This window comes from Fusarium poae, assembly GCF_019609905.1.
Source record: "Fusarium poae strain DAOMC 252244 chromosome Unknown contig_1, whole genome shotgun sequence".
NCBI lineage: Eukaryota > Fungi > Ascomycota > Sordariomycetes > Hypocreales > Nectriaceae > Fusarium > Fusarium poae.
Window position 1 is genome coordinate 317,827 of NW_025408659.1, and position 27,474 is coordinate 345,300.

Below are 27,474 nucleotides of genomic sequence, written 5' to 3' on the forward strand. Positions count from 1 at the left end.
CAAGTTCAAAAGGGAAGCCGTCCCCCAAATTTTAAAGTCGCCCATTTCTCCACTTTCAACTACAACCAAAGCTCAGAACGGGCGAGAGAATGGACCGCCAAGGCTGGTATGGAACTCGAATGGGTTTCCGGACTCGGAACGGAAGGCGGCTCCTCCAGACATGTTTGCGCTGTGTTGCTCGTGCAGTCTCAGAATTTCACCCTTCAGGGAGGTCACCTCTTCTTCACATCTTTCAAGGCTGGCCAAATGCTTCCATTCACGAAGCCGAGCCATTCTTTCGGTCGTCCTTCTAATCCAGTTTTCCTTCTTCGTCACTTGATCGCATATTTTGCAGTCTTTTGCTTCATCTTGCCGCCCATACACAAGCTTCAATCCGCAGGTTTCTCCGATGCGGTACTCTTTGTTGCATTGTTCGCGAAACTTGCTCCACCTCCAATTACCGCAAGCCCAGACAACCTGGTCGAAGTAACACATCGTGAAAAACTAAGTGATAAAGTGAAAAAGAAAAGATTTTCGGCCTGGAATGGGCGTTTTTTAGGCCTGGCTGCTGGGGCTCTTTGCTTATCTACTCAACCAAAAAGATATTGATTAGTACCTTTCGAAAGTTCATGGTGACTCAGTGAACGCGAAATTCAATTGCGTGCTCTTTAATTGATCAACAAGGAATGATACTGGCTGCCTGTCGTATGAGAAATCACACAAGACCCACTAATCACCAACAATGTCTTGGCCAACCGACAACGAGCAGGGGGGAACCAACAGAACGTAGTAGTAGCAACATCGTCGTACGTAATCGTTGGATCGGACAAAGGGAAACTGTGCCCCCCGCCGCTCTTATCACGGCGGTGCCTTCTTCTTGCCTGATCTTTGGCCATGGCGCACTCGCCCACTTGTACAAGAGACTAGAATTGTTCCATTCACTTTCGTCGGTAGTTGGTTCCCCGAACCTTGTAAAGCGGGGTGAAGGTTCTTCAATATGTACCATAATTGCTCTCCGTCCACTCTCGGCACTCTCGGCTTGGCAAGTGAGGTACCATCCACAACCCCTCTTTCGCCACCACCCCTCTTTCGCCAGGCAAAATAAAAAAAGCTCCACCAAAACTCACCAACTTCACTTACACAGAATTTGACCAAATTGACAGAAATGCGTAAAATCATTCATTTAATGAGTCATAAGTAGATCAATCTATTGTACTCTGGTTTTTTTCACTATCCGCTGCGACCGCCTGGTTGGTTGGTGGGGTATGTTTTCCTCTCTGACTTCTATGACCGAGCCAGCCTCCGATGCTGACTCTTGCTCGCTTGAAGAGATAAATTCCACCCCGATAGGCGTATAACGAGTCGCCCCTTCTGGTATGGACTCTTTACCAGCTAGAGTCTCTCCAAGAGTCATGAAACGTTTGTTAGGATTCGGCACCGCCTTCCTCTTCTTTCCTCTTTTCAGCCGAGCCAATTCTTCCTCTAGGCTGGCAATCCTCTGCGTATGCGCCGCTACTGTCTGCTGGTGAGCTTCAAAGCCCTTGGCTATCACGTTGTATCGTCTCCGCGTCTTTGGTGTCTTGTTCAACCCAAGATCACGAATTTGACGGCTCGTCTGTGGCGTATCGTCCGAGCCAAGATACGGCCTGGGTTCAGGAGTCACTCTTGGGCTGCCGTTTGGCCTATCTTGTTGGATTTCAGGGTGCCGTAACGCTTTCGCACGTGAAATTGGCCAGTTTCCAGTGACCCTCCAGCCTGACAGTATGTTCTTCTTAGTCATTCCAACTCGGCGAGCTTTGGCGTAGGCCCTGATGAAATTGACCTTGTCCATCGGAGCGGAATCAGTCAACGAAGCGAACCTTTCCAACTCTCGTCGATATGCAGCCTTCAATGCGTTGAATACTCCATTGTCCAGTGGCTGGAGTCCATGAGAGCAGTGTGCTGGTAGATAGCAGCAATAAACGTTGTTCAAAAAGCACGTAGCCATCCATTCATCCTTCCATCACTCAGCACTAATCTTGAGGTGGGGAAAATGGAGAACATACTGTTGCATGGCTTCCATGACCATCTAAAATGATCAGCCTAGCGTCTGACTCGTCAGCAGGTGTAGTCTGGGGTAGATAAACTCTTTCAAGCCATTCAATGCCTATGTGGTCATCAGTCCACCCGTTGGGCGATGTTATGTAATACCAGTCTGCTATCTGCTTGAACTCCTCAAGAAACCATTGTTTCTGCAGTTCTTTTCCCTTGAAGATTATGCCAGGAACTAAAGCGCGGCCGTCAGCAGTGACAGCTTCGATGAATGAAGTCCAATTTCGAGTTTGTGGTCCTTTGAGAAACGCCTTGCGCTTCGGGTCCGCGCTTCCAACAACTAAGCTATCTAGGCCTGAATGAAGAGAATTAGTCAGTCAAAATGCAAGCACAGACAAGTAGTAGAGGTGAATACTTGCCGAAACCAGTCATAATACCCCCTTCATCAACGTTGACGGTGTTTTCAGGCTTGATCCAGCCATACTGGCCATCCCGGATATCAAAGTACCAATGAACCGCTTTAGGGGTAAAAGAGTCGAACCTTTTAGCTTCTTGACGTCTACCCATCTTGGTCTTTAGATCTGCGCGGCGATTGATAAACTTGATCACCCAGTTGCGTCCCAAGTTGGGATGTTCGCCCTGCTGTCTCAACAAGCCCATGACACAAGCGCGGATTTGACTATGGGACGGAGCATAGCCCAAGGACTCCTGGCGGAGAATCCAGAAAGCCAGCCTATCCTCTTGTCTCTTGGACAACCGTCGATGAGGGTGGATCTGCTCTTTCACGGCCCCGCGGCCGTGAAGTCTGTCGATTAGAGTCCTTCGGGGCACTCCCCGTCTATGAGCGGCTTGAGGGGGTGAAAAGCCATTGTCAGTAACGTCCAATATGGCCTCTGCCACGTCGTCCTCTGGGTATTTCCATCGAAGTCTTGACCTAAGCATTTTCATGTCGTTGTCAAAGACAAAGACCAAAAAACAAGGCAAAGAGCGGTGAGGAATTTGGCGATCAAACTAACGACATTTCCATAGCACAGCACGCATAGATCACGTACCCTGCACAGCCTTATAAGGTCAGAATCATCACATCCAATCATTTTTATGATCAATAGAGGTAATTTCTCTTGAGTAGCTATATATTTAGGCTGACTTTCGTGTAAGTGAAGTTGATGAGTTTTGGTGGAACTTTTTTTATTTTGCCTGGCGAAAGAGGGGTGGTGGCGAAAGAGGGGTTGTGGATGGTATCATCTTGCGAATTGGTACCGAGAATGCGACCTCCCAGGTAATTGGGTTATTGCAACAAGCCAAAATGGATGGACAAATAACGAGCTGGGTCTTGAGTGGCTAAAGCACTTTGATCGATCTACAACCAACCGATCAACTGGTCCCTACCGTCTTCTGATCCTTGATGGTCACGAAAGCCACCACTCTACCGATTTCGAGAGATATTGCCAGGATCACAAGATCATCACGCTCTGTATGCCTGCCCATGCATCTCATCTACTCCAGCCTCTTGATGTTGGGTGCTTTGGGCCGCTGAAACAGGCTTATGGTCGAGAAATAGAGCATCTGATCAGATGCTCTGTAACCCATATTTCCAAGACTGGGTTCTTTTCTGCCTTTTATGCCGCATTTAAAGCCACCTTTACTGAAAGCAATATTCGGGGAGGTTTTAGAGGAGCTGGGCTTGCTCCTTTTAACCCGGAAAATGTAATCTCAAAGCTTGATGTGCAGTTGCGGACCCCAACGCCTTCCGAGGAGGCTGCTAAACCATCGACCACTTGGACTTCAAAGACCCCAACAACAGCAATTGAGGCCCAATCTCAGTCTGAATACCTTGAAAGGCGAATCAGAAGGCATAAGAGTAGCTCACCAGAGTCAATAATTGAAGCTATAAGGTCTAGTACTAAAGCAACAAAGGCAGCTTTACATCGGCTAGGCTCTAGCCTTAGTAGAGGCTAGGTTAAAGGATCTTGAACAAGAAAATAAGATACTAAGCCGGCGCCGAAGGTCAAAAAGGACCAGACTACAGAAAGGAGGGGCAATGACTGTACAGGACGCATCGTAAGTAATTGATCAGATGGATGTTGATGCGCAGGTAGTGGTTGAATCATCTAGAAATGGTGCTCGAGGAAGGTCGGAGCGACCGGGTGGTCGGCGTTGTGGTGTATGTGGCAAGGCCGGGCATAATGCAAGGACCTGTCAGGTAGTAATTGAGATATCTGGGGAAGAGTATAGTAAGTGATTTTAATTAATTAGATAGTTTGTGGTGGTTTTATGGCGATTTTTATTTAGATAGTTAAGATTTTTGGTCAACTCGCTTGTCTGGGAGGCTCGCGAATTGGTATGACTACGAATTGAAAAATTAAAATTAGCAATCCTCATAATCAGGCCTTCTATGCTGAAGTTGTTGGCCCAATACAGAAAGATCAGTTGACATCAATCTAGACCGGCACGTCAGCCTCACCGGACGAACGGAAGCATATCTGTTAGAATTTTACCAACTACACCACACGCCACCAAAATGGGAATCCCCACTTAGAGCAATGCATGAGTGGTTTTTACATCTGACAATATCCGATTGCGAAAAAAGTAAGACGTAAGAAGAGACAACAGGTGGGGGGCATGGCGAACAGCGCATATACCAAAACATCAAACATGACGAATGGTAGTCCGTCTGGTGGTAATTTCTTTCGCGGGGTAGATGTGCTATCCATGTTGGGTTGCGTGGCCGCATTGGGTCTAGGTGAAAAGAAATCGGCTATATATTTTCAACTCCCATGGATAATAAAATTATGCTCCAAAAGTCTGTAAACACCCCACCCTGTAGCAACTCAACTACTTCAGCCGCGATAACTTCACTTATACACAATTAATTCAATTAAATTCCAATAATAATTAAGTCCGAAGGACTTCTATTACGACGATAACTTGAACTTTCAAATCTCCACTCCCATTGGCCAAGAGTGTCTCCACTAGGCACCGATTGGCCAGATGTGTGTCTCCACTCAACGATTGGATGACAGTGACGCCCTCATCCTTTCCATCCCCTCCAATCCAACACAGTCAGTCATGGCTGATTCTATCCCTTCGATGAACGTTTACAGGAAATGCAAGCAGGAGAAGCCAGTAGATCAATTCATTTCGAAGACAAAGTCGTCACTCGCATGTGGAAGACCTACGACCGACTGTCTAGACTGCAGGAATCGACGAGCCTTAGGCGCCTCTAAGCGTACGGCAGAACAAGCTGAGTTATCCCCAGTATTTCGAGAAGGATTGCCATTGATAGACTTGCAACTGGGCACACCAATCACCACGTCAACACGAACGGACGCGCCGATTACTCTCCGACCAGGTCCGTCGGCTGCTTCTCAAGAAGGCGTACGACTCGGGACGCCCATCGAATCTCCGGTATCGAGTCTTTCTATTTACCCGAGGCCAACTCGAGGGGGAAGAAATCCCCGTCCGCCCGCACAGCTGCAGCAGCCGGCCATCGAACGCCCAGAACATCGAGATTTTGAACTTCCTGACCCGGACTGGGCGCGTGATCTGTCGCATTGCCCGTTGTCTGATAAAGATAAGGACCTCCGGGAGGCGTTCTGGACGGAGCTGGAAAACGACCGGATGGAACACTGCGCCCGTTATCAGGAGACATGGTTTGACATGGGCTTGAAAGACGGCGTTTGCAAGCGTTGCATGGCCAAGGACAAGAACAAAAGGAGGATGAACCACTGTTTTTTCAGCCGAAAATCAATTGGATTTTGGCTCAGTCCCCGCATTCCTCCCCCAGTTGACAAGAATAGAAGAGATGCTAATCGCTCGAGTTCACCCTCTCTACTTTGATGGGCCACTCCAAGACCTGCATGAGGTCTCTGGCCAGACAGCATATCTGGCGTTCAACCACACTGTCTCCTTGAAGAATGTCCAGCGGCAACAGGGCGACGATCAGGCTAGCTTTCGTCTTGCGCTTGAAGAATTACGTGGTCTGAAGTTATCCATCGAATCATGGAAACTTCTGAGTCAGCGTGTGCAGGTCAAACTAAGCCAGCGCGAGGTATATACGTTTGATGCTGCTCTTCGTATCTATCGCAAGAAAGCTCGTGTCAATGAGTACAACTACGACCACCTAGTCCGTCTGAAGCACCCAGCAATCCAAGTCATGGCCAAGAATATTGGCAGCGGTGCTGACAAGGCAACATCTGAACAGTCCGGCAACCTGGCTGGCCAGTTTCCGGTATGTATCGGTGCTCGCCTCATGATCACCCAGAACATCTGGCAGCCAGCAGGTCTGGTTAATGGGGCCCAGGGGATAGTGTATGACATCGACTGGGCACCTGGCGCTGATACACGTCGTGACTCGCCGTGTGTCATTATGATGGTGATAGACAAGTAAACCGGGCCATCTTATCTAACCACTGATAATAGGCGCAAGGTAGTGCCCATACTCCCCATGAAGCGAGACTTCTTTCTTGGAACGTCCGCGTGTACACGGAAGCAGTTCCCACTTACAGTGTCGCACGCCATTACGGTTCACAAGTCACAGAGCATCACGGTGAACAAGATGGTGACGGATCTGTCTGAACGGGACTTTCAGACAGGGCTTAGCTATGTTGCAGTGTCGAGGGTCAAGATGCTAGAGGGGTTAATGATCGATGCCCCATTTGAACGGGCATCTCTCTACTATGACAAGCTACCTGATGGCAAGAATAGTTCCACGTGAGGCTCTATAAGTCCTAACTGATTAGTAGGTGTTCTGATGAAGGTCCGCGACCAGGACTGGCGGAGGCAACAGCAACTTGATCAGCCCCTTTTCCATCCTCTTTTTCTTAAAATCTTAACGACATCCACAGTTAGCAATATAAGCAATACAATATGAAATTTCATCTCAGACAATCCTCCACAGCATAGAGATATATCCTTCGGACTTTATTACGCCCTCCCACCTCCGGTGAGGGTGTCACTATATTTTAGTACTTATTTTGGTATATAATTGCCATTGATGGATTTCTTACGCCTTTACCATATGATCTAGAAATGGAAAAGATACGTCGGCAATACTTTGGCGAGTTCTAGCCGAATACTCTCTGTGCAACATTTCTGCAACCTATTCTAATAAAAGGGCCTGCTGTTTCGGGCAGGCCTTAAGGTACCAACTCCTTTCCCTCAAGCAGATCATACGTCACACTATGCTGGTATCGAACTGTCCTGGGGCAGCCTGACCGTCAAATCGATGCTTCATACCCTTCTCTTGAACGTACGACATGGCTGTGTCACGGAGAGTTGCCCAATCAAGCACTGAAGTCCCCAAAGCCTTGCTATCATTCTTCAGCGTGGCTAATGCTTCTCTGACCCACTCGAAACAGTTCCATCCCTCTTGCTCCCCCCTAACTGGTACACTCCTCAATATAATCTCAAGTCTCTCCATACTCTTAACCTTTGCCACCTGAATACGTACCAAGATCATTAGGGTAGATGCTGTGCCCGTCTCCTGCTCACTGAACTCCCAGACTGACTGCATACCACTGTAGATTCGTTCTTTGGCATGGAACCGCTTGCCACGTGTCTCATTGTTTTCGACCTTGGGGCCAACTAGCAAAGCCCAATGATACCTGGCACTGTTTGTCAGCTGCAGCACACGCCTCAGGAATTAAGAAGCCTGACTTGTCTTCGCCACCTGGCATCTTCGCTGTACCTCCTCGAGCGTACAATCCAACGTACAGACGCTCTTTATTGGATGGCATGGTGTATATTTGGGGGTTATTTCGTCGATATCTCAATCTCAAAGATGCTGTGCGGCTGTGAATGGAAAACGTTTCCTTACAGTAAGAGATAGCACAATAGTGAAAAGTCTGCACTATGTTGCAGATTTGTTGCTCAGCGAAAAGATCGCCCTTATATAGAGATAATACGAAATACTTTTGACGAATGGATGATAAGGCAACGTGTTGTCGCCTTCTTGAGACCTAGCCGCTGTGGGCCGACATAAGGTTGGCATTGCCGCCGAGTTTCATTAGCCGCCAATTTTTTCATTCGTCACATCCCTACTCAAGCATGTAGAGTAGAAGTGCGCCGCATTTCCACTCCTGCACCAATCAAAATTTCCATTTTCTTACCTCGAATTTCCCCTCTGGAAATGCGCCGCGTTTTTTTCACGAAGGTCCGTGCTAACCATATTGGAGACCTCGATCTGCGGCATCGAAGTGTATAGCAATTTGCGCTTTGTGAATTACGAAGGACTAGCAATGAAGATTTTCTTTTCTTTTCGGGTAAACATGTCTAAATAAAAATTTTCCTGTCCTCACGGCGCCTTCATAACTTCATCAATATGTCAGATCTAGCAACACCCAAGTAGGCCATCGTATTGCGGCCAAGTCAGCTTTGGAAGCTCGACAACCACGCCGAGTAGTCAATGCCAACATTAAGTGTAGTGTTGACAGGGGTGAAGGTGATTTTTTATTTGGGCCACGCCAACGCCAACACGCGTGACACAGGTAAACTGTATCTACCCTTGACCTCATTCGTTGCAAACTTATCACTCCCCCTTTCCTTACCCATTCTCATCAGCTCAACAGCAGTAGGTATGTTGAGGAAAATATACGCCTATTAATGGCCCTCATGATGATATGCACTCACGGAGCAAATCTTAAGTATATCCATCAAGACTTACGTCATCCCAATGAGAAAGCATGGGACATTCGAATAATGTTTCCTATATTGTATGTATTCCAAAATTGCGCTGTTCAGAAGTTTCATGGTGTTTTTGACATAGGGTAGCAATATTGCAAAAATTATGGGGCACATCAGCCTCTGTTAGAGGCATTCTGCCAAATACATGGGCGCCCTTAACTACCCCACTTCTAATCCACCATGTGGATTGGGTGGAGTGGCTTTCAACCCTGTCGGGCACACCCAGCACAATCTTACGGGGCTTGTTGTGCTCATCTCTGAAGAAGCAAGCGATTCCGTACAAGGTATGCCGGTTTCCCGACGTCCAGCCATCGAAAGAGATGTGAATCAGGCCGGGAGATTGTCGAAGGACGTCGATAACGGTGTGGCGGTGTCGTTGATACTCAGTGATAATCCTGGTCCTGAGGGTATCTGCAGATAAGTGGCCACCACGTATTGACACTGATGGACTAAGATAATCGAATATGGCTCGGAGATCTTCGTCTTCGACCGTGAGAAAGGAAAGATTACTCTTAACGATCCATTGCATCACCATCCGTTGAAAATGGTCCCTGTCAAAGTTCTTGACGAAGGAGTTCGCCATGGCCTGCTCCCGCGGCTTTTCCGGATCGAGCGTCAAGGTATCAGCTATTGAGCGGTGCTGCTTCTCGACGCTTTCCGCTTTCAACTGCGTCGAAGACTTCGTCTTGCCCTCTGGCGCCCGAATATGATGTTCTTTGAACAGATGTTTGCTGGCATTTTGAAGACCAGTATGTGTGAAGTTCTTCGGCTGGGGGACTCGTTGGTGAATGCAGAGTTTGCATACCCATCTTCGCTCATGAGCCCGCTGGATATCATACCCGTAGTCCCAAGTCCAGGAGGAGGTGTCCTTTGCGCGCTCGGAGAAGAGCCAGCCGCGGAAATGACGAAACAGACGTTCTTCCTGTAGCTGTTGGGCATCAGCTAGTAACGTTGATGGTGAAAGAATTGGTGGAGAGGTCTCAACGACTTTGTCTTCTAAAGGATCGGCCATTACGGGAGGTGTGAATGCGTCAAACAGATCGATGAAAATTTGGACCTGTACGGGAAATTACCCCAGGATATCCTCTATAACTACTGGGGGCCCGAAAATAAGTTAGGAAATACTAAAGTCTGTGTGGCCCTGCCCTCACAAAAGACAGTACCTCCTAACAGGGTGGATCCAGATGTCCAAAACTGGATACCTTGTCCCACTAAAAGTCCACCGCTGCAAAAATCCACTACACCTACATCAACCAGGGTCGCCGATGTAGGGTAGTTGATCACGTCGAGGGTTCAGGTTGATTGATGTAAGTGTATGAGTAATACACCAATCGATCAACCGGTGGGTTTCGGTGTAGTTGATCGGAACCTTGACGGAAAGCGCTCATACATGCCGAAATCCAACCAGACAAGAAGGAAACGACGCCTGGATCAGACGGCCACAGAGACGGGCAAGTCGACTCTGATAATACGCCAAAGACCAGCCGTCACATCAGAGACCTGGGGAAGAACAAGAGCCCCTCTAACAGAAGGCGGTATTCTGTGATATCAAAGGGTTTGAAGCCCAAGAGTCCAAGATCGCCTCTTTGAGCACCAGAATAGCCAGCCTGGAGGAGGAAGTTGGCCGGTTGAGTAGAGGTAAGAAGAGAAAGGCGGTACCGAACCCCAATAAGAAATTTATGACGCTGGCAGAGGCTTTAGCGACTGGTGACACTATTTCAGAGCCAAACGAAGCAGTTGAAGGGGCGGGTGTTGTTGAGGATGTGATTGAGGTGGGAGGGATGGAAGAGGATGAGAGGTCATATTCAGGGAAGGAAGAATTAGGTGTCGTACGCACCCGCACAGGGCGTGAGGTTAAAAGACCTAGAAAATATTAAAATAGATCCAATTTTGATCTGAATTCCAGAGATAAACTTATTTTTACTATTTTTATTAAATTGTACCCATGAGGTTACAAAAGTGCATTATGTATGGGGGAATTTTTTTTTCGCTGACCGGTAGGTGGGTATGACCGGCAGGTGGGTACTGCATGGTATATTGATCGGAGCAGAGAATAAGTCCACAGTACGAATAGACCTGATCAGATCTTGACAACCTCAAAGCCTTCCGTCCAGTTGTCCAACGCAGCTCGGATCTCATTCTTGTAAGCCGGAAGACCGGCAGCATAAGCCAGAGGCTCAAACGCCTTGCCAGGGACATTGCCCCCCATATACGTAGACTTGGTGGTAGGGAACAAAGTTGCGTTATTCAGATCAACAACACGCTGCTTCCACTTGTCGGCGGCTTCAGTCTTCGGGTCGATGTATTTGACGCCTCCGCGCTCCATCTTGATAATGGCATCGGTCACCCATCGGCCTTGGATCTCCACTGTTGTCGGACCGTTGCTGAGTAGGGTCGGGGCCTGGGCACCATAGATGGAGAACATGTTTGGATAGCCAGGTACGGTCGTGCCGAGATACGTCCTGGCCCCAGGGAGCCAGTCTTTCTCGAGGTCAGTTCCGTTGATGCTTTGAAGGCCCAGCTGTGTCATGGAGCCGGTAGACACGTCCTGCCAAAGTCAGGGACTAATTTCATAAAATGATGTGAAAGAACTCACGAATCCAGTGGCGACGGCGATGACTTCCAGCTCGTGGTGAGTCCCGTCTTCAAGAGTGATACCTGTCTCGGTAAACTCGCGGAGTGGGTTGTTTCTGGTGTCCACGACGTGCACTGAATCTCTGTTAAACTGTTCGTAATACGTCTCTTCCAGGCAAGGGCGCTTGACGCCAAAGTAGTGTGGCATTTCAAGTGGTGCCAGTAAGTCCCGAGCCTTCTCGTCGTTAATACGAGCCCTCGTTTTCTTGGCCCAGAAACGATAAGCCTCTTCATTAGCCTTTGGGTTAAGAAGTGTATCCTTATAGTTAGCCACCCAGAACCGAAATCCACCGTCTTGCCAGAGTTTCTCATAGAAGGCTTCACGCTCTTCTAGTGAATCATCGAAGGTACTGCGCTCGCACCAGTCATAGGTAAAACCTGCAAAGCTTGTCTCGCGGAGCTTGAATAGCTCAGGATAGAGCTTTTTATCTTGGCCTTGAGCTGGGAGAGCCTTTCTCCGCATGGGAACAGCAAGGTTGGGGGTCCTTTGAAAGACCTTGACCTCAGCGGCTCTTGGGCCCCAGGCCTGGGTGATTTGCACACCAGAGGCTCCAGTGCCTATAATACCGCAACGTTTACCCTTGACGTCGATCTCCTCGTTGGGCCAGAATGAAGAATGGTGAATGATGCCCTTGAACTTATCCACCCCTGGCCAACTGGGGACGAACCTCTTGGAGAACTATGTGAAGCCGGACATCTTTAGTAAAGCATTATCGCAGCTAGAATTTTAATCTGGAAACCATAGACTCACAACACCAGTACCCAGCACGAGATATTTCGTCTTCGTCGTTCGACCATCTGCAGTCTCAACAGACCACTTGCCTTCGTCGGTCGAAAAGTGTGCCCCGACGACCCTCGTATTAAAAGAACAGTCTTTCTTGATCTTCATGACCTTATCTACATGATCGAAGTAGTTGCGAAGATCTTGGAAGTTTGGGTAGTTAGTCCTCCAAGACCATGTGTTGTACACTTCAGGCCAGGAGTACTCATACTCGGGAACGTCAGAGTCAACTGCGGCGCCGGGATAGCAGTTCCATCGCCAAGTGCCGCCAAGATCGTTTCCAGCTTCGAAGATGACCGTCTTGAGACCGCGTTCACGAAGTGTTTTGAGCATGTACACTCCCGCTGCACTATTATTAGATTGCTTCATGCCAGGAGTGTTAAGCAACGCCAAACTCACCGAAGCCAGCACCGATGACAAGAACATCGAGCTCTTGATTGTCAGTGTATGGGCCGGTCTTGGATGCATGGCTATCCGAATGATCAGCAAGGTCAGTGCTGAACTTGCTGGCCTTGGCTTGTCTGTTGCTAAGAGTAGCCATTCTGGAGCTGGGGTAGATTGTCAGTTTAGTGCAAAGGATAATTGATATGATTGAGGTGCTCTAGGAACAAGCGAAACTGATGGCTTGGAGCGACTATCCTTATATCAACGTCTTCAACTCGGAAGCACAATCCAGACCCAGGGCGACCCATTATGACATTAGCTGTGTTACTCTCTCAACACAGTGAGTCCGTGCTACACATGCCTTCCGCACTCCGCACTTGAGCGTCTACTGCAGCGATCTGCATCCATGTCTCGGTCAATACGGGACATACGAAAGCACCGAGAGTGACGTTACCGCGGAGGCCCAAGCGTTGCAGCAAAGTTGGAGCTAAAGGACACTATCCCATACCCTATGGGGGCAGAGGCACTTGACCTGGCCCCCGCTCGCTGCGGCAGCGTACAGTGCGAAGACTTTGCACCATTCATGTCGTTTGATTATCCATCATGTGCTTCTCGCGGGTACTCCCATCAACGTTAGTGCAGTCTGGCTGTAGCCAATAGTCGTCGGTTAAGGGTAATTAGTCGTAGCTTGCATTATGCGAAAGACTGCATTATCACGTTCTCATTACCCGTATCAGCTAAACGAATCGCAATTTGACGTCTGATAGTCCTCCAATACTAGGATTTGTGCTTGCTTCTTGCCTATACTTATTAGTAATTGCCTCTCAGATTATTAAAGGATCAACTGACCCTACTGAATATCTTAATTTGTTCCTCTCAAGTTTTACACAAACCTGCATCTATTCTTCTGAATTACAATTTTCTGCTTTGAAAAATGAAGGCATTCCGATACTCCAGCGTCGAGTCGGGCATGGAACTTATTGACGCTCCAATTCCTGAGCCCGGACCTGAGCATGTCCAGATTCAGGTCAAGGCCGCGGGCATGTGCCACTCAGACTGCCATCTTCTCAAAGGCCACTACGATGCCTGGATAAAGATCCCTCTCATATGCGGGCATGAAGTTGCTGGTATAGTCACCAAAGTCGGCTCATCCGTCAAAGACTATCATCCCGGTGATCGGGTTGCTTGCCTCATTATCTGTCAACCTGTAGAGGAGCACGACTGGAATTTTGCTGTTGGACTTGGATTTGACGGAGGTTACGCCGAGTATGTTTCAGCACCTATCAACCGGCTTATCAAAATCCCCGATAATGTTTCCTTTGCCCAGGCCGCTGTGGCTATGGATGCACTGGCCACATCCTACTTTGCTGTCATGTCCAAGGCGGGAGCAAATCCCGGAGTTACCATGGGAGTCATCGGCCTGGGCGGTCTTGGCATGGCAGGCCTCCAGTTTGCCATCATAGCTGGGGCAAAAGTTTATGGATTTGACTTGCAGAAGCATAAGCTTGAGGAGGGCCTGAAGCTAGGGGCGGCTGGCTGCTTTGGATCCCTCGAAGAGCTAAAGGACGTCACATTAGACGTCATTGTCGATTTTGCGGGTGTCGGTGTCACCACGGCTTCCGCAGTAACGGCTGTAAAGCCAGGTGGGACAGTAGTAGTGGTTGGATTGGGCAACGAGACCATGACCTTGCCAACCCAGAATGTGGTGTTGAAGTCAGTGACTGTGGCAGGAACACTGGGGTCAGACTTGAGTGCAACCAAGGGAGTCTTGCGGTTGTTAGAGGAGAAGCGCATTGATCCAATTCTTAAAGAAATTCCCTTCCTAGACATCCCCAAAGGCCTGGAAGAGATAGAAAAAGAAGAGGTAGTGGGAAGATTATGGGCAGACCCAAGTAAATAGGCCATGCAACGACTATAGTTCTTAGGGTAGCTACATAAAATATATTTTACTTTATCTATCTCGTTTATAAGAAGTTTTAGCCATTAGGGCTTAAGATAGATTTTGACACAACAAAAGATCAGATACACGAATTTACATGAATGAACCAAAAACACGTAATGTCTAACACATCACACGTCGCCGCCAACGCCCAGCCCTTCCCCATTCTTCCTCATCAATCCGTCCCTTCAATCCAACATATCCATCATGGCTGATTTCATCACTTCAACCAAGGTTTGCAGGAATTGCAAGCGGGCGAAGCCGGAAGATCAATTCATGTCGAAGAAAAATACATCCATATCATGTGGAAGGCTTATGGTTAACTGTCTCGACTGTAGGAAACCGGCAAGCCCCTAAGCGTACCGCAGAACATGCCGAGCTACCCCCAATACACCGAGAAGGACCGGCATTGATAGACTTGCAATTATGTACAATACAATACAAGTCTATTACGCCCGGTAGGCCAACGCCCAATGGGCTCTGAAGCTAAAGGTACATACACTTCGCTAGTTATTGCCTTATTCTCGTCAAGCCCATGAGAGCAATTATGTACAGCAAAGACCGAAACCGGTTGTCCATCCGCACACTCTCTTCAATTTCTAGCGCACGAACCAAGCTTACGGGGTGTATATAGCAATCACTGATTTTACTGTGCTCAGTGTATCCTGACGACCAAGCCATAATCAGGCGACCCACGGCAGTGTTACTCCACAGGCTGAAAGCTGCTTTATTTCACTCTTAGTGGACAATGTATTCCTGCGCTTCCCACCGTTTTGTTACATCAACATGAAATGGGTTGGAAACCCGAAAGGTTGACGGCAATCTGCTGTGAAATCGCATTACGCTGTTTTAACATGCATCTCAGCTGTCAGCAAGGGTACATAGATACTGTGGCAATAGTGATTAATTACTGTGTAAGCAATACGCCCCCGGCAAAACCGTCCGTGCGGTATAAATCAAAGAGTGGGCGGCTAATAGGCGGACGGGTACCCGTACTTCTAGGAGGCAAGGCAGCATCAAACGGTCAGAAATGGGCGCCGAACATGGATGCCGTACGAGCTACAGTCAGGTTCGCGATCGCCACAGGTCGCCTGGAACAGAGATGACAGGGACGTCCCTAAAATAGCACCATTTCATCCCAGGATCAGGTTCAGGTTCGGGCTCAGACTCAGGCTGTGACAACCGGTGCTGCAATGGTCGATGAAAACTACCCGCCGTTGTCTCGAGGCCCGTGGGGCGGGGGCAACTAAGCAAGCTTAGTTGGGCACAAAACCCTGATAAACGCACAAAACGGTGGTACAGGCCAGCATCCTTCAACTGTTCAATTTTAGTGCATTTTACACCAAAATCTCAACATCAGTTAGACATAATTATACGATTTTTTCCAAATCGTAATGCACTCACCAACAAATCTTAAGGCTGCTCAGGCCGTTGTTTTTCACGCTTGCGGCTTCAGCACGGCCTTCTTGTTACGACCCAACAACTAGAGTAAGCACGTGTCCCGTGCACCCCACTTTTTGCGCCAATAGCCGGTAGCCTACCCTGTAACAGTCGAACGCACGCCATTCGACTTACATGACGAACAAACAGAGTGGCGCATCAATCACTATCAATCACTATGAAGGGGATAATGAAATGAAATGGCTGCTGATTAAGCAGGACCACAATGATAATGATCATTGAGGGGCAAGGAATGAAATGATAGTGATTGAAATGATTCAATGAACGAAACATCCCGGCCATAGTGAGCGCGATTAAGTCTGGACTCATTCTTCTGCCACCACATCCTTGAGCAATCCGTCATAATCGTCCAGCAAACCCGCCTTTAACCAGGACCTCACGGTTTGCGTTACGGCAACTGTTTCCGCCTGCAGCCGGCAGCGTTTGGCCGACACCATGTTCCCACAGGAAGAGAATACCCTCTCGCACTCCGCCGCCATTAGAGGCACAGAGAGGATGTCTATAGCCATCCGTGTAAGACGTGGGTATTCAAACCTCTTGTTAAACCAATATAAAAATGGGTCACAGTCTTTCTCAACAGGACCGGCGAGCTGTAGCCACCGGTCGAGCTCGTCACCCTCATTGCCCTCCAACCGCGCTGTGGTCGTTGACTTGAAACTGTCCAGGTACGAAGAGAACGAATCTTCTACTTCCTTGGCCCTCTTGATTGGACGTAGCTGGTCATAGTTGCCTCGTTCAAATTGGACCGGCAATTGCTTGTACTCCTGCCAGAGGCCGTCAATGAGTTGCTGAGCTTTTCCGATCCAATCCGGCCTCTCTCGTAAGCCCTATGAAGGAAGTCCCACCGAATCGCCGGGTGGAGGACAGTTGCGGCATAGTAGACAGGAGACTGGTCAATGGCGCTGTAGTATTTGTTCAACTTGACCCATGCGAAGTTGATATTTGTCCGACACTGAGCAGGCTCCGGCGTCCGATCCGCGCGGCTCTTCGCTTCTTCCAAATGGCCCATCAACCACTCATATGCTGGACAGATATCTTGCACGAGCCCATAGGCAGCTTCTTTCCCTCCCTTGCGAATCCGCTGCTTTCCGTCTCCCTCTAATTTCTTAACGCAGGTTTCGAAATGCCGGAGAAGGTCATGGTAGAAGCCGATGGTCTTCCAGTCTTCCTCCGTGAGCAGACTTTCATCGTCGAGGCACCGTGGCAATGGCCGTTGCCTACCTCCCTTCCTCTTAGACTTCGATGCCTCGTGGCGTACGTCCGCAATAACGGTGTCGATGTATGGGCGCACCTTCAGCGCACGGCTCATCATGTAGAATTGGGAGAGCCAACGAGTATGGTTGCCGATGATGACATCAAGTGAACCCGGCCAGCTCTTCTCCGTGTCCTGCCGCTGAGCTTCCCGAAGCATCTCTGTAACTCTATTGGAGCGGTTGATCCAGACCATCGTATTATGCAACTTCCCAATCGGTCCCCGCTTCAGCCATACATCATACGCTTCAGCGTCGATGTCATCCTCAAGTACGCCGTTCGCATCATCTTTGCCGAAGAGCATCGCCCTAGCAACCAAATGGACAACATGTCCAAAGCAGCGGACCCTGCGGGCTCTAGAATTGTCCCACTGGAACCTTTGAGCTAAGTGCTCCATCGCGGTCTCATTGCTGGAAGCGTTGTCAAGGGTAAAATAGCCGATCTTGTCCCGGCCTAGATCGAAAGCCTCAAGGATATTCTGGACTCCTTCCGCAATATTTTTGCCTGTGTGACGATCCGTCAGATTGGGTAGACCAAGCACGATCTTCTGTGGCCGGAACTCGTGATCAAGGAAGAAGGCAACGATGCCAAACAAAGGATGTCGGTTCCGGGAAGTCCAGCCATCAAAGGCGATATGGACGTGGCTGGGGCTTTGCTGTAGGGTCTTGATAATATGGCTTCGAAAGAAGTAATACTCGTCTGTTATAATTTATTCGCCGTCGAATTGAATCGTGGGAAAGGTGGGCATCGGTTGCGCTGATGATTGGATTGAGATAGTTGAAAATATCGCGAAGACTCTCGCTTTCAGCGACCCTGAACGGTTGGTTGGTCTCCACAATCCACCTGACAAGCTTTCGCTGAAACGCATCCTTGATAAACCGTTTCTTCAGGTGGTTGATGAACTGATCGTCTGCGACTGCCGTCTCGCTGGTCTTTTGGGAAAACATCTGCTCAATGGTTCTTTTCTTCGCCTGTCTTAGTTGGGACTTTCCGCCGTATATGTGATGTTGGTTGCCAAGGTGAGCTTCGATGTTGGTAGTCGCTGATGCAAGATAGGCAGTTATCTTCGGATCCTTCTTCCGGACACACTCGTGGCAAACCCATCTATAGCGACTCTGGCCTTTGACCTCTTGAAGATCATAGCCATGCTGCCAAATCCAAGACTTGGGGCGCCCGCGCCTCTCAGATATTGTTAGATTGGGGAAGGTGTGCCAAGGGAAGGGCCATGGCCCTCAGTCGTTCAGCCATCTTTGGGAACAGCTCCAGTGAAGTGTGAAGAGCGAAGGTTGTCGAAAGAAAAGGGGCTGAATGAAAGACGAATGTTACTCGTAAGTATAGGAACCTTCTCCTTGGCTAATTCTGCTAGCACCCCCAGGTACCAGTACTCAAGCACGTTACGCAGGGGGTCCCCTGTCTTTCATTTCATTATTGTCATTTCATTGCCGTCTCTCCAATGCAATAATCATTATTTCGGGCATGGCGTCAATGAAATGATTGATAGTGATCATTATTGATCATTCAGCACTAACTCAATCACTATTAATGAATGATGCGCCAGCCTGATTGGAGTTAGGAAACACGCCGAAGGGGTCCTGGTTAGGGTTACAAGTGACAAATATTTAGAGCCTTTTACTTATAGTTATTTTGCGCCACGGCTTACCTATATCAGGAAATTATTATCCTGCTTTATCTTTAGAACTAAAGAGCTAATTGGGTTTGGGGTAAGTTCTGTGCAGTGTTGCGAATAATATAAACAATACGTATATTGGCAATATGGAAGCCTCGCAATATTATTGTATTGCCAAGTGGTGCATATTGTATTAGGCCATATGACATTGGCCTATATTGTATTGTATTGCCAAGAACCCAATATATTGCCAGTATGACAATACATCCCATATATTGCACGTGATCTGGGTTATTCTACTGCGGCAGCTAAAGTACATCACCTTGAAGCTCTCGTATCCCAAACCATGACTTCAGGCACTCCAGAGCTTCAACTACATCACTACCAAGCCGATTTCGACGATCTGTAATGGTTATCTTGGCCCCGGAGAAGAGCCGCTCCGGCTCCGCAGACATTGCGGGAATTGACAGTATGTCCACCGCCATTTTACTCAAGTTTGGGTAGTTTTTCTGCTGTGTCTCCTCTAGCCACCATGCAAGGGCGCTTGTGAACCCGTAAACCCGTTCAGAGTTGCAATATCGTTCATATTCATCCGTGACGAGCGACGGCTGCACGTGCTTGTTCCTCCAGTTCAAGAACTCGTTCGTGGTCGTCGATGGGACCTCGCAGAGAGGAAGAGGTGATTCCACGGGTTTATAGTCATTCCACAGCGTCTCCATCAACTTCTTTGACGACTCAACCCACTCCTTTTGCCAGTTCTCCTGTATGTAGTGCCATTTATGCGAAGGGTGGAGCACGATAGCGGCAACGTAGGCAGGCGATTCATCAGTGAGCCGGTAGTACTTGTCCAACTTGGCCCAGCCAGAGTTATACATGGGCGCCATTATCGGATCGTCAATATATGCCTCCTTCCCTGCTTCCGAATTGTGCCAAAACGAAATCCATAGCCAAGAGGACGTTATCGAGTGTTGCAAACGATGACTCGAGAGCCTTGGTCGTCATCTTCAGCTTCTCTAAGAAAGACTTGATTTTCTCCAAGATGATCCAGTCCTCTGAAGAGAGCTCGTCTCCAGCGCAATCTAATTCCATCCATTTGTTGAAATAGCCGCCAATCGCATCTCTGAGGTTCAGGGCCACTCGCAGCATGTTATACCACGAACTCCATCTTGTGTCATTGTCCCGTGCGAGCTTACGGTTATGGCTAATAGTAAGAAACTTTTGGCTGCGCTGGACACTTCGTTGGATGAAAACGACGAAGTTGTGAATCTTGCCAAGAGGCCCCTTTTTCCGCCACGCTTCAATATGTTTTAGTGTCACATTATGCACACCAGGATCGTCGAGTTCGAGCTTCTCATTATCGGTGACGAAGAGGAAGGCTTTGGCGGCGAGGTTGATGATATGGCCTTGGCAGCGGAGTCGGTGCACTTTGGGATCGTATTGGATGTCATATCGGCGTAGGAGGCCTGTGGGATGTTAGGGCCGCCAGTCAGGAGAAATAGTGAGTTGTACTGACCAAGCGAAAGGGATCTCATCATGGTGTCGTTATTGCCAGCGTTGTCCATCACGAAATATCCAAGCTTGAAAGCAAAGCCCCATTCGTCAACCACCTTCAAAATGGCCACAGCGAGATGAGAACCGTCGTGCTCACTGTCGATGTCTTTCAACGCCAAAACATGGTGTTCCAGCTGACCGTCTTCCGTGACATAGTGTGCGACTACGCCTAAAATGGCCAAAGAATTGGGAGAAGTCCAAAGGTCGCAGCTGATGTGAATTCTTGACTTTGCCGACTGTATGCGCTGCTTGACCCTCTCTTTCTGGCATCCATATTGGCGCATAATCCATGTCTTGACGGTATCATGCGTATCCGGAAGCCAAGTCTCGATATCGTTATTGATGTAGGCCAAGAGTGCTCGGAACTCTGGGCATTCCACGAGCCGAAATGGGAGAGAGCAGGCCGTGATAAACCTCACGTATAATGCCTCGAGCTGGTCAGGTTCGATCGAGTCTCCGGATTGATCGTTGAGTCGACGGCGTTTTCGGGGATTTTCTTCTGCCGCAACACGAGCTTGTTCGATAATAGTTCGTATAGTTGTAACTTTCGCTGTTCGCGGGGCTCCTTTTGGCAGGCCGTGACCGTCAGGAGGAGGGTCCATGAGATGTTTTGCAGGAGCTGCAGTACCCCCTGAAGAGGCATAGGTTTTGTCGCAATGTTTACAGCGCCACTCTTCCTTTCCGGTCCGCTGATTGTAGTATCTCGTCTCTACCTCCTCGTCTGGCATATGAGAGAAGACCCATGATGTTCTGGGCTTGGTAGAGGAGGTTGTGGAGACGGTGCGAGGTTCAGATGACAGGTACTTGGACTTTTGGCTTACGTCCAGATCATCCGATTGCTGGCTGGAAAACTCCAGAAGGTCGCCAGAAATTGACGACCCTCTTCGTTGTGACCATTGCGCAAAAGAGAGGCGTTGTTGAGGCATGGCAGTTAGATTTGTAAAGTTGAGTTCGACGAGTGATTTTCAAAAAACAAAAAAAAACAAAAAAAAAAGAAATGGGGGGAGCAGAGGCGAAGATGGCCCAACCCAACATGGTCTGCACTCCCTCACGCGTTTCTTTCATGCGTGATCGCGTGTTAGGTCTAATTGTCAACAAAGAAGTGCGTGGAAGTGAACGATGGCCAATAAAATGCCAGCTATCCCTGCTTCTTATATAGGGTAAGGCCGAGTTCTGCAGCTTTCACGGGGCTAATTCACCCAAGAATTAACAGCCCAATATAGATAATATATTGCCAATATGGACATCCTCATATTATATTGTCACAATATCGTAGACTTCATATCATATTATCACAATACCAGAAAAGGCATATTATATGGTATGTATTGCAATATACTACTTTATTGCCATATTATTCGCAACACTGACCAGTGTGGGAAATAGGCGGTCCATAGTGGGCTGTTGGACTGGACCGCCTATTCAGTCCAGTCCAGTCCGGAAAAATTGCTGGACCAGGTGGTCCAGTCCAGGGTCATTGGACCGCCTGGACCGCCCATTTAAGGCCCATATTGTTAGGTGAGTAAATAGTGCAATCTGATTGGTTGAGCTTGGTGGAAACTATGATTATTTGACCGGCCTACATACCTTCGAAATCTATAAAGCAGATATTGCAGAGTAAAAAGTTGGCCGTACGGCAGGCTGGCTGCGCAGGCGGCTGCTGAAGCATAACTAGGCACAACAACACCGAAACTTGATCGCCATACCAAATTTTGGTCCGACCTTGGCACCAGTCCAGTTAAGGCAGGCGGTTCAGTCCAAGCCCTTTGGACTGCTGGGCGGTCCAGTCCAGTGCTTCCTGTTACATAGGCGGTCCAGTCCAGGGTGTCTGGACTGGACTGAACCGCCTATTTCTCACACTGACACTGACTGTAGGTAGAAAGGACCCGCACACGAGGCGGATAGCCACCCTCGCTGGAGACAAAACACATATGTATGTACATTAGTATCTCAAACCACGATCTACGGCAGCTGGTCGGCCGATGTAGATAGAGGTTAGGGAGGAGGAGAAAGTGGGAAGTTTGGAGACAGCTGGCCAAATATCGTTTGATGTTTGGCGAAGTGGGGCGGCACGGATGAATATTTGGGGCGCGTCTCGGCTGTCGGCCAAACCCCACTAGCCGGGCATGGCTGCTGTTAAAAAGCGGCTAAAACCGAGTAGGAATACAACCAACCAACCAACCATAGATCCTGAACGTAGCTCCTTGAGCTACGTCTTGTCAATAGAGCCTGACCTGCCTGCAGTGCCTATCCGTAGCAATAGAACCGATCCCGCCAGAAGCGTTCCCCGTTCACCTGTACTACCGAGACCCGCCCGTGACAATAGTGCGTGTTAGGCTTATTGAGGTTAGGGTTAAAAGAAGTGTTATTGATAGCTGGTGAGCTAAGTTCTATCTACTGCTAAATGAACGTGTATACTGTGGTGATTGTGCGAGGGACGACAAGTCCTTGGGATGAGTCGTTCCTGGAACGCTGCGTTCCTACATCCGTCGTTCCAACATGGGGTTGCTCATTGGTTGTCGTAGGGTAGGTGGGTTTCTTGCGGCTGACGCCTTGCATGAGTTTTTGTGGGGTACACGTGACGTAAGAACTGGGATCGTAACAACCTGCTAAATCACATTTGTATGAACGATTCTGTCAGGATCGTTTGTGAATAATTCCTAGGTCAACGCCAACGATCGCGAGGATGTTCTCGAGGGCCTTAACAGCGCCGCGAACCCCCTGGATTTCGGGAGTAGGGTTGACACCAGCGGGCTGGGCAATAGGAGAAGCGATGGCCGACGCGGCGAGGGCGAAGAGGGAGAAGAAAGTGGCCTTCATTTTGAATGATGTTTTTGGGTGAGAGTGATAGAGAGAGAAGTGGTTTTGAGTGTAGAGTGTGAGTGTGAGAGAGTTATTGATGATAAGAATGATGAGAACTGATTTGAAGCAGAGAAAAGGCGTCCTTATATACTAAGGGGGTTCAATCACAACCCCCCTGACCTTCGTACCTCAGGTAGGGGGGTTCGCTGAGAAGCAAAGTGCGCTTTGATTTGCAAACTTGGGGTACTTACATTTACTCCAAAATTACATACGCGACTGAGGGATATCACACAACACGTCGCCCTCGCAATAACAAAACACGCCTCACGCATGCAAATCACGTCGGATTGAGATGCGGTTTCTTCTAAAATTAAAAGACCGGCCAGGTCACGACAGAGTGGTGTAACCAATTAAAATGAGCCAAATCATAGATACCTAGCATCCCACCTATTTTGGCCCATGATAGAAGTACCAGCAATCCCCCAAGCTGGAGCGCGTCTTCTCCGGGGCAAGACGCACAATATCATGGGACCGGTTCCAATTGGGTAGTTGTACAATTGAGAGGCGAATACATGAAGAGTTGGATCAAAAGCGGGATAAGACAAGGTTATCCGGTAGTGTTACTTGAAGCGGAAGGTATTAAGGACAACAACATAGAGGGGTTAGATGATTCGGCTGGCTGATAGAGCTCCAACCCAGATTCGGTTTAGTTGAAATGTAAATGACGGCATTTCTTAGTTTCCATATGGGTTGCATTCCATATTCCATAAGGCACGGTATGGAGTATGGAATATGGAATGTGGATAGAAAGCCTGCTGTAGAGGACCAGCCTGTTTTCGTAATATATGACATGGTGAGATTGACTCAAGGCTATACAAACATATGACGAACGTCATATTAATAATGAAATAACGTCATTGATTACTAGCAAAACGTTAAATTGAGGGAAATTGAATTCCAGTTACCCGTTGGCTCGAGCCGGGGGGGGGAGGGCCAACTAAGCAAGCTTAGTTGGCCACAAAATCGCGTGACATCTGCGGGGGTGTGATTTTGGTGTGATTTTCAACAATTCTCATATTACGGTGCTTAAATCTTGTCGGAAAGGTCAGAAATTGCACAGAAGAGATAAATTGAGGTCTCTCGTGATATCAATTGACTACTGACTATCTTCGGGCTGCATAGGCAGCTACAGCGGCGGCCAGGCTCGGGTGCCTTGTAGAACAGCCTCCCAAGGGAATCTTCAGATCGGCCTTAGTGTTGAGTCGGGCACGGCGTTGAGTAGGGCAGGGGTGACTCGGAAAGTGATTCAGGAAGTGACTCGTAGTCAGGCAGGCACGGCGGCGATGAGGGCATCGCCACTTCATCTAGATCAGAGAATTCGTTAAGGTTATCTTCATGCTCGCTATCGGTATAAGCGTGAGGTTGTGTGAGGTTGAAGTCAACTGTTACGACCCAACAGGTCCTTATGCACGTGGGGTAAGCACCCCACTTTTCGCTCCAATCATCAGCTACCCACCCTGTAGAAGTCGAACGCACGCCATTCGACTTGCATACCTCCAAGTATATATACATTCTCTTAGCACTAGATAGAACTTAGCTCACCAGCTATCAACAAAACTTCTTTACCTGAATACGCCTTACCCGCACTATTCACTATTAAGAGACGTGACACATCGCAACCGCTCAGTGACAACCAGCGCTCATCATATGTCAACTCAATCAATCAATCACCCCAATCAAATCAATCAAATCGTCGAATTCTTCCTTTCAATCAAATCAAATCACACATTTCTAAAGTTGAAATAATTGACATATTACATATGCATCATGTGATCGTCTAATCTCGAGGGAAAATCCAGATCTTCCCGAGCCACTACCCTACACTAGATAGTCGCAGATGGAAGTCTACTCAAGTATCTGCTATCGTGATCTAACGCATGACCCCACCGCGCGTATGCAATGTGGAACGCGTTTTCCAACCATGTCGCGCCATCGAAATAATCCCTTCTACACGTGGTTTCTATTCCATTTCACCAGTAGGATGTCGAACTCGCCACTCTCCCCGTCGCCAGCTGGCTTTCCGCCAACAACATTGACACCTTGCCCTACACCTCCTTCTTCCGTCTTCTCACGATTGTCTCAGCCTAAAACGGTTGCCAAGCAGTTGGAAGAAGCAGCCGTTGGAGCTTTACCTCCCAACCCGACTATTGAGGATCTGCCCAAGATTACCTGGAGGAACCGTCGCTTCGTCCAAGAGGATTTGTTAGCTCGAAAAGGTGCAAAGGGCAGGAAGAGCTGGATTAGGTCGTCGCATGGAACCTTCCTTGTCGAACTGAACTATCAGGATCTACCGATAGGCCACGTCTGGTGCTGCGATCGATGTGATATGAGAGGCGCAGCGGAGCTCTTCTCGGTGCAAGCCACATCTTCCGCAGCAGATCATCTGCGAAAGTCTGTGCTTATCCCGTTCAATCTTGCAGACAATATATCCAGCAGCTAATCGACCTGTACAGAGCTCACCGGATCACCCAAGCCAGCCAGTCTAGCGAGCCAAGTCCTGGCGATGAAAGTGCCATTGATATTTATTCCGGTGCAACACCCAAAAGGCGCCGGCTTGAACAGAGCGTCATACCAAAAGCGAAAATAAAAGCTATACAGGAACTAAGCGTTGGGTTCATCATTGATAGCGACGTGCCATTCACCATCTTCGAGCACAGCTCTCTTCGGAAGATCTTCAGCCACTTCGACAGTGATTTAGTACTCCAGATGGCGTGGAGTGGTAGTTCTGTCACTAGAGAGATACATCGACTCTTTGAAGCGAAGCGGGATACCATCAAAGCAGAGCTCCGCAACGCTTTGACAGCGGTGCACATTAGCTTCGACCTCTGGACGTCACCGAATCGCTTTGCGATCATGGCTGTATTTGCGCACTTCATCGATCAACTGGGGAATCAGCAATCTCGTCTGCTGGCTCTACGTCGTCAATTTGGTGCTCATAGCGGCGAGAACCTTGCCGGTTCTCTGGTTGACATCGTCTACGAATGGGAGATTGAGGGGCGTGTTGGCTGTGCCATCTCCGATAACATGACGGCAAACGATACTTGTCTGTACCATATGTACCCAAGGCTCGATCCATCGATGAGGCCTGTTGATATCAAGGCCCGTCGGATGCGATGCTATGGGCACATGCTCAATCTCGTCGCGCGTGCCTTCCTTTTTGGCAAAGACGCCGAGTCATTCGAGCTGGAGTCTGACATCAACGGCATGCGCGGCCTTGTGGAGCAGGACCTGGATCATTGGCGCACGAAGGGACCCATTGGGAAGCTCCGCAACATTGTCAAGTTTATCCGTTCATCGCCGCAGCGGAGCGAACAGTTCAAGCGAGTTGCCCGGGAGCAGGATCACGAGGAATACCGGCTCTGCGAGGAATCCACGGCCGAGCTCGAGGTCGTCATGAACAACGAAACGCGGTGGAACTCCACTTACATGATGATTGAGAGGGCTTTGCGAAAGCAGACAGATATCAGAGCATTTATCTTTGCAACTCAAGAAGAGGAAGACGGGGCAAGACGGATCCCGGCGGAGGACATATTGTCCAGCGAAGACTGGCGGGTTCTTGGCGAAGTCAACGAGATTCTCAAACCCATATACCTTCAGACGATGCGGACGCAAGGCTGGGGTAAAGGTGACAGCCATGGACGCCTGTGGGAGGTGCTGATAGGAATGGAATATCTGTTGGAGCATTTTGAGGACTGGAAGGCCTTCTGTAGTGAGGTTACGGAGGAGACGATGGGAGAAACTCAAGTGGATGCTGCGGAGCGGATTGCAACGGCGTCAGCAAATTTCCGAGAGTCCAACGGTCGGCCAAGCCGCGTTCGCCGTCTCCCTGTCCGCTTTGAGGAGGATAAGGTTTACGCGCTACCACAGCGGAGTCAACCTCCGAAATTCGTAGAATCTGCCTTACCGTTGCATTCTCGGGCTGATTATTCTACGGCGGAGAAACGATCGGCGTCCGAGACGTCGCAAAAGAGCACATTACGAGCGGACCATCGAGCCTACATCCGGGCATCAATCAACAACGGGTGGAAGAAGCTGAATGAGTATTATGACAAGCTCGGAGAATCTCCCTTGTTTGCGGCAGCAATCATTCTTCACCCGAGGTTCGGGATCAGCTGGTTAGAGGCGACTTGGGTGTCTGAGGAGCAACTCGCTTGGGTTCGTGATGCCAAGGCTGGAATCAAGGATTACTTCACCCGTTGGTACGACGCGAACCAGGGACTGTGCGAGGAAACAACGAAGTACGACGCAGCGCCAAGGACGATGGGTCAAGAGGATGATCAGTACACTCAG

General features: G+C 48.8%; 6 protein-coding genes across 6 annotated transcripts; 2 read left to right on the forward strand and 4 right to left on the reverse strand.

Annotated features, from left to right (window-relative positions):
- Window positions 1-72: 72 nt before the first annotated feature.
- Window positions 73-474, reverse strand: FPOAC1_012910 (uncharacterized protein; the record flags this gene model as incomplete). Its single annotated transcript, XM_044857253.1, has 1 exon — window positions 73-474. One exon carries the CDS (start codon window positions 472-474, stop codon window positions 73-75), a length of 402 nt encoding a protein of 133 aa, XP_044701436.1.
- A 4,605-nt stretch (window positions 475-5,079) lies between these two features.
- On the forward strand, window positions 5,080-6,588 carry FPOAC1_012911 (uncharacterized protein; the record flags this gene model as incomplete). The annotated part of the gene is made up of 3 exons (XM_044857254.1): window positions 5,080-5,776; window positions 5,832-6,385; window positions 6,433-6,588. 3 exons carry the CDS (start codon window positions 5,080-5,082, stop codon window positions 6,586-6,588), a joined length of 1,407 nt encoding a protein of 468 aa, XP_044701437.1.
- A 598-nt stretch (window positions 6,589-7,186) lies between these two features.
- On the reverse strand, window positions 7,187-7,748 carry FPOAC1_012912 (uncharacterized protein; the record flags this gene model as incomplete). Its single annotated transcript, XM_044857255.1, has 2 exons — window positions 7,187-7,616; window positions 7,669-7,748. 2 exons carry the CDS (start codon window positions 7,746-7,748, stop codon window positions 7,187-7,189), a joined length of 510 nt encoding a protein of 169 aa, XP_044701438.1.
- Window positions 7,749-10,774: 3,026 nt separating this feature from the next.
- FPOAC1_012913 (uncharacterized protein) lies at window positions 10,775-12,650 on the reverse strand (the record flags this gene model as incomplete). The annotated part of the gene is made up of 4 exons (XM_044857256.1): window positions 10,775-11,242; window positions 11,291-12,007; window positions 12,080-12,453; window positions 12,509-12,650. The coding sequence occupies 4 exons, from the start codon at window positions 12,648-12,650 to the stop codon at window positions 10,775-10,777; spliced, it is 1,701 nt and encodes a 566-aa protein (XP_044701439.1).
- A 777-nt stretch (window positions 12,651-13,427) lies between these two features.
- FPOAC1_012914 (uncharacterized protein) lies at window positions 13,428-14,393 on the forward strand (the record flags this gene model as incomplete). Its single annotated transcript, XM_044857257.1, has 1 exon — window positions 13,428-14,393. The coding sequence occupies one exon, from the start codon at window positions 13,428-13,430 to the stop codon at window positions 14,391-14,393; it is 966 nt and encodes a 321-aa protein (XP_044701440.1).
- Window positions 14,394-22,802: 8,409 nt separating this feature from the next.
- Window positions 22,803-23,142, reverse strand: FPOAC1_012915 (uncharacterized protein; the record flags this gene model as incomplete). Its single annotated transcript, XM_044857258.1, has 2 exons — window positions 22,803-22,931; window positions 22,993-23,142. The coding sequence occupies 2 exons, from the start codon at window positions 23,140-23,142 to the stop codon at window positions 22,803-22,805; spliced, it is 279 nt and encodes a 92-aa protein (XP_044701441.1).
- Window positions 23,143-27,474: the final 4,332 nt, after the last annotated feature.